Source organism: Girardinichthys multiradiatus, chromosome 6 (assembly GCF_021462225.1).
Source record: "Girardinichthys multiradiatus isolate DD_20200921_A chromosome 6, DD_fGirMul_XY1, whole genome shotgun sequence".
In the NCBI taxonomy this organism is placed as follows: Eukaryota; Metazoa; Chordata; class Actinopteri; order Cyprinodontiformes; family Goodeidae; genus Girardinichthys; species Girardinichthys multiradiatus.
In genome coordinates, this window is record NC_061799.1 from 18,067,258 (window position 1) to 18,073,644 (window position 6,387).

Genomic DNA, 6,387 nt, shown 5'->3' on the forward strand with positions numbered 1-6,387 from the left:
AGTTTAAAAGTTAACTCTTACCATGTCTTTGCATTTCAATGATCTTTTTACCTTTGTTCAGTTCTTTTGAAGGTCTACTGCAGTGACCACACCTACACTACAATCAGGATCGCAGTGGCAGCAACTGGGAGGGAGGTGATCAGCGCTGTATCAGACAAACTTGGAACCACTGAGGAGCTCCTGCTGGTCCACCTCAGCTCTGCTGGTGGTAATAAAACCGAACACAGAGGATCCAAAATAGTTTTTATTATACCGATCCTTTGAACATACGGTGTTGATACATGTCTGTTACAGAAAAGCAGATCTTAAAGCCTAATGATATGTCGGTGTTTTCTACGTTGAGCATAAACGGTCATTTATTTGCCTGTCCTCGAGAACAGCTCAACAATCTGGTAAGTGAAAAATGTGGCTGCTGTTCTCTTGCCTCAGCTGTGCCCGAGATGTTATGTAAATGTGTTCTTATTTGTATCAGGCTCCTCTTCCAGACCAGGAAGGTCCCTCTGCAGGCTCCATGTCAACCTTTGAGCTGATGAGCTCCAAGGACTTGGCTTATCAAATGACAATGTTCGACTGGGAGCTCTTCAGCTGTGTACATGAGGTACTTTGTGATGAAAAGCTTATTTTTCTCTGTGAAATAAAGTGGACAGACAACAGGTTCTATCATTGTAACGTATGTCCATGTGTGTCTTCTGTTTTCCCTCAGCATGAGCTGCTCTACCACACGTTTGGACGCCATAGCTTTAGAAGAACCACGGCTAATCTGGATTTGTTCCTGAGGAGATTTAACCAGGTTCAGCTGTGGGTGGTCACTGAAGTCTGCCTCTGCACTCAGCTCAGCAAGAGAGTGCAACTCCTCAAGAAATTCATTAAGATAGCTGCACAGTTAGTAAAATTAGTACATGTAAAAAAACAGAGTACAAAAAGTTTTTTTTTTTTTTTACGTGGATTCCTTTTTTTTGTCTGTAGCTGTCGAGAATTTAAGAACCTCAATTCGTTCTTTGCCATCATTATGGGGATGAGCAACCCTGCTGTCAGCAGGCTGAGCCAGACATGGGAGGTAAAGCTTTTAGCAAAACCTACTAATTCACGAGTTAATCTACAGTAAACCCAATTCTACACAAGATCTGCAGAAAAATCTTTTGTCACCTGTTGTGTTTTTTTATTGGCAGAAACTCCCAACCAAGTTTAAGAAGTTTTATGCCGAGTTTGAGAGCATGATGGTGAGATTTGCTTTGACTTCTATCAAAATTCATTGTTAACAGCTTTTTACTGCAGCTTTAATAGTAACTTTATGTGTATTTAGCAGTATTGAATGATATATTCTAATTCGACCCAGTATTTAAGAGTTTTTCTGTAAGATCAAAGTAAGAAAGATAACCTTTATTTTAAGTTTCTATTTAATCAGTCTACAGTTCTTCAATAGCAAAAAAAAAGAAAGAAAGTGTAGCCAGTGTTGCACTGAAAGATACAGTGATGACAACAGTTAGTGACACCCTGGAAAGATGTGTAAATAGTTTGTATCAGAGCTGAGAAGCTCTGGAGCAAACTCTCTTAAAACATGATATGTGCAGAAATGGTTCCTTTCAGTCAGGACTGAAAAAACTATTGTTTACTACAGGTGTTGATTTGTCTGATTACGGATGAGCGTATAAGGTATAAGAAATTTGCATTTTAATGTTTGTTTCTTCTTCTAAAGCTTGAAGATTTTTGTTTTTCAAATGATTTTTCTTTGATTTTGGGTAAAGCACTTTCGATTGCCTTCTGGTTGAGACGAAAGCATAAGAGATGACCAAGGGCTCTGGCTGATTTACAGAGATTGTACAAAGAGGAATGGTTAAAGATCCCTATCTTTTTATGCTTTAGTATTGTAATAAATCAAAGAAGAAGACTAAGTGCTGTCCTATTGGTTAAAGAGAATTATAAAAAGTATTAACATCAGGGTACCTGTAACTGCACCACTGATGATTTTGTTAAAAACAATTATTCCTTAAATAATGTTCTCAGATGGGATTTCTTTTCATTCTTTTAAGTTTAAGAGAGTATACTATTACATAAAATAAAAAAAATTAGTTATAAGGCATTTTACACATCTTTACCAGGGGTGCTGATAAATGAGGCTGATACTGTAGATGCCTAAAAACTAAGGAATAAAATGACATTGTCTGTATTTTTCCAAGTTGTAAAATGTTTTTCCTTTTATTTGTAGAATTGACATCTAAATCTGTTGGAAATGTACTTTTACTACCATGTTTTACAACAGGACCCATCAAGAAACCACAGATCTTACCGGCTTACTGTTACCAAGCTGGAACCGCCAATCATTCCCTTCATGCCGCTGCTTCTCAAAGGTGTGATTCAGAGTCGTCTAAAGATGGAGTGTATCAGCCACTGTGTCGTCTTAGATATAATTATTCATACGTACACAGATGCAGCGAATATTCTAAACAAGAAAAACATACAGAAACAAACAGACTTCAAAGAGCTCCAGTCTGCCCCTCATTTGCTCCAAACATGCTTCATATTGTTGTCTGAACTGATCATCTGCACTGCAGCTAATAGATGGTCTCTGTTTTCTACAGATATGACATTTACACATGAGGGCAACAAGACATTTGTTGACAACATGGTCAATTTTGAGAAAATGGTGAGTTTCTTTGTCATCTTAAAGATCAAATTAATGTTTTTTCTGGCTTAATCACAGTTCCCTCCTTTCTGACATAATCTAAGACAATGGTAATCTTGTTTCATCAGCGTATTATAGCAAACACAATTCGACAAGTGAGGCACTGTCGAAACCAACCCTTCAGTAAGTCTGTACATTATTCAACAACACTGTTATTTATTTTTCTTTCCTTTTTACATTTTGTCACGTTAGAACAACAAAATTCTAGGTATTTTTTTGGGTGGTGTAAACATACAGCCTAACAAAACTAACATACATAACATGTCAATAAGGTCACTTCTAAAGGCAATTAGTTGCACTGGATTTTTCTTGGGGATGTATCAGAGTAGGGACGCACGGTGGCACAGTTGCCTTGCAGCTCGGTTGAACTCCCGGCTGGGGGTCTTTCTGCATGGGCTTTGCATGTTCTCTCACATACTCCGGCACCAGCTTCACCGTGACCCTATTCAGAATAAGGGGGTATAGAAAATGGATGGATGGTATCAGATAAAGGGGACTGCATGCAAATGCATGCTGCACACACTCTTAGTTGGTCAATCACATAAAAATCCTATAAAATACACAAAGGTTTGTGGTTGTAACGTGACTAAATCTGAGGTGCGAGATGTATGAATACTTTTGCAAGGCTGTTGTACCAAATGTTTCTCTGTGCTTCATTAGATCCTGACATTTGCCAGCCAAATAAGAATCAGGCGGAGGTACGGGGCTACGTTAGGAAACTCTGTGTGATCGACAACCAGAGGGCTTTAACGCAGCTCTCCTACAGGCTGGAGCCTCGGCGGACATGAGCCCCAAACCTTCTACCACCATCGCCTTCTCTGTGACGTTAGCATAAAATAAAAACCTCACACAGAAACACATCCCCTGTCTGACACGACTGAACAAGTGGACTTCTAGTAGCAAATCACAGCAGTGATTTTTACAACTATTACGGACATCATGGATCAAGGACTTCTAGTGTGCCGTAAAACGCCTCTTCCTCTTGGACTGAAGGAAACAGTTTCAGCTGCTTTCTTGTGGCTCTGTCTTAAATCCTTGACCGAGTGTTTATATCGTACCAGTTATTACTGTTTGCGGACCTGCTAGATAGAACTAAAGTGTATAGAACATGAATCAAATATCCTGCATGACTGAACTTTATAGGCTTGTGTTCTATACAGTGGATTTCTATCAGAGTGTCCTGTACTGTTGCGTTATCCCAGAGAAAGCTGAGTTTACAATGAAAGACTGTACCGGCCTGTTGGAAAAAACTTCCCTCCACAGATGTTAGTGTTTTAGACTCATTTATTTTTTAATCTATTATACAGAAATCTGAGAGTACATATTTGCTTAATAATCTAAATTATTCAAATCAACATATTTAAAATCTGTGAGATATGATGTGGGAAAATCACTCCCCTAAATGTTACATTTAAAAATACTTAATAGAGTATAGGTTTGATCAGAGCTCTATAGGCATTACAAAGTGTTTAAAAGGAAAACAAAAGTATTACCTTTTCTGTCAAAGAGATAAATAATATCTCTGGATGATTCAGTTACCTGATTGGATCTATAGTTCTATAGATCTGTAGTGGATGGATTTTTAGTTGACCCCTGTCGTATCTACCAGTTGTGTTCAGTCTGATGGTTTTATTTTTTGTAAGTGTACATGTAGAGTGTGTGTCATTCAATTTTCCTTTGATCTCAGGATCTTTTGCTGTGATGATGTGTTGAGAACTACAGTAGCTTTCCCAAAAAGATGCCTGGAAACTGTATCGTATGTGTAGTCTGCCTTGTAAATAAAAAAAATAGCTAATTTACAAGTTTTATCGCCTTGATACTTTTCAGAGTATTTTTCTCCTGTAATTGGTGTAACAGAGTTTTGTAGCTGGTTGGTTTGTAGATGTAGGCCCATCTTGTTTGAAAAACCATGGTTCTTTGACACACCACTTTCTAGATGACATGCTATCCAGTGGCTTATTTTTTTCACCAACAAATATACACTGACAACATAAACGCAGCAGGGCAACGTAATATTGATTTCCACCGCACGATTTCACAAAATTTCAAAATCTCCTTATTCTGCTTCATGTGTATTCGGGTTGATGACATCACTAAAGGCACAACAGTTAATATGATCAGCTGGCATTAATAGCATTTGAGATACAGATGCACCAATCAGTCAGCAAGAGATCAGAATTAATTTTTCTGTTGATTGGTGATGGGATGATTAATTATTAAAAAGACAATATGTTCCCCTTATTTTTTTAAATGCTTCAAATGTAGGAACTCCAGCAATTTTAGTCTATATATGCATCAACCAACAGCATATTTTTTGATGCAAAGTTCTATTGAGTTTGATGAAAACCAGCTGTAAGTTGTAGGTGTTCTGATACATGAAAAAGAATAATCTTAAAATTGTCGTTTTTCTGTTGCGCTCAAAACTACTACCCTAATCACAACAGCTACTGCTGTTTTTTTTTATTTTTTAGCTATTATGGAACAGATTGCATAGGAAAAAAAAGCGGAAACAATAGATCAGACCTCAGTGAAAACCAAACATTGGTATTGACCAGGAAAAGCGTGATCAGTACCTATCCAGTTATGGCAGAAGAACATTTCTTTGTGGATTGTAGTGAGATGCATGAGCAATTTTTGTTGAGGAGGGATCTTAAAGAAATCATGACTTAATAATGACCCCCAAAAAATTTAAAAGTGATGAGGACCTGTTGTTGTATAGGTGACAAACTATATCTAAAGTGAGTTTGATAAATTTTACAGTAAGGTCTGGCTTTCAAAATTGGATGCCACTATTGTGCAAATTTATTGTCTTTGTCCTCAAAACCTTAGTTGACAAACAGGAAGAAAACTGCCATTAAAATTACAAATCCAGACTTTTTTAGAAGCCATTGAGAGTTAAAGCATGGGGAGATGTACTCATCATTCAATGCTGGTGCTTATCAGGATGAGATGGTTTAAAACTGCTTAATGAGGGATTGTCCACAGTTAGGGATACACCCTCTAAGGATTTTAGAAATTGTTTTAACATGTTTGCCGAACTATGACAATGGGAGGCAAAAATACATCCCTACAAACTGTTCTGATAAAAATTCAAATCTCTTGAAGTAGTAGCTCTCTTAAAGATAAATTAAGAGACATTTTAATCTGTTTTACTTTCAATTTCTCATGACCTAATAATAAAATTACTTTTATTTGAAGCAGTTTTTGACAACTGCAACATCTTAAACAGAATATTTATTAACTGAAAGAAATAAACTAAGAAAATACAGTTTACCAACTTTTATACAATGATAACTTCTAATTCTAGACAATGTCTACCACAATTTATAAGCAAAATTGCAGAAAATTAAGATGGGCATCGTTTTTGACAGAGTTAAAATAGAATAAGAGCCCTTTTCAATGAGAATTACACAAGGACATTAAAGCTGATCAATTGTCTGTTTAAGTCTCTGATGCCAAAAGAAGGATTCCTCTGAGGGTCTAGTTAAGAGTTTAATGATCTAACAGCAGTTTGGACAAAAAGTGGGAAAGTTGCATCTGGGTCCATCTTCTGTTCTTTAGTATTAGTAGCTCATGGGATCAGCAGTACCTTCACAGAAATTAAGCTTTCTTCACAACCATCGATTTGGGTTAAAGACACATCAGGTCAGCACTGTTTTGGTCGACCAGTGGCGATGACCTTTATCCAGGACGGATGTCTGAAT

At 37.1% G+C, this 6,387-nt stretch overlaps 1 protein-coding gene across 4 annotated transcripts in view; it reads left to right on the top strand.

Moving 5' to 3' along the window:
* Nucleotides 1–4,482, top strand: part of LOC124869392 (rap guanine nucleotide exchange factor 4-like) — a 45,739-nt gene extending 41,257 nt beyond the window's left edge. For 3 of the 4 annotated variants that reach the window (XM_047367194.1, XM_047367195.1, XM_047367196.1), the window contains 10 exons: nucleotides 62–208; nucleotides 295–392; nucleotides 473–598; nucleotides 704–882; nucleotides 967–1,057; nucleotides 1,170–1,220; nucleotides 2,261–2,348; nucleotides 2,580–2,644; nucleotides 2,752–2,806; nucleotides 3,344–4,482. In XM_047367194.1, coding sequence (XP_047223150.1) covers nucleotides 62–208; nucleotides 295–392; nucleotides 473–598; nucleotides 704–882; nucleotides 967–1,057; nucleotides 1,170–1,220; nucleotides 2,261–2,348; nucleotides 2,580–2,644; nucleotides 2,752–2,806; nucleotides 3,344–3,471 — 1,028 coding nt within the window. In that variant the 3' untranslated portion in view covers nucleotides 3,472–4,482. Of the gene's footprint in view, nucleotides 1–61; nucleotides 393–472; nucleotides 599–703; nucleotides 883–966; nucleotides 1,058–1,169; nucleotides 1,221–2,260; nucleotides 2,349–2,579; nucleotides 2,645–2,751; nucleotides 2,807–3,343 lie in introns of those variants that run through there. The other variant, XR_007038577.1, reaches the window with a different exon arrangement.
* Nucleotides 4,483–6,387: the final 1,905 nt, after the last annotated feature.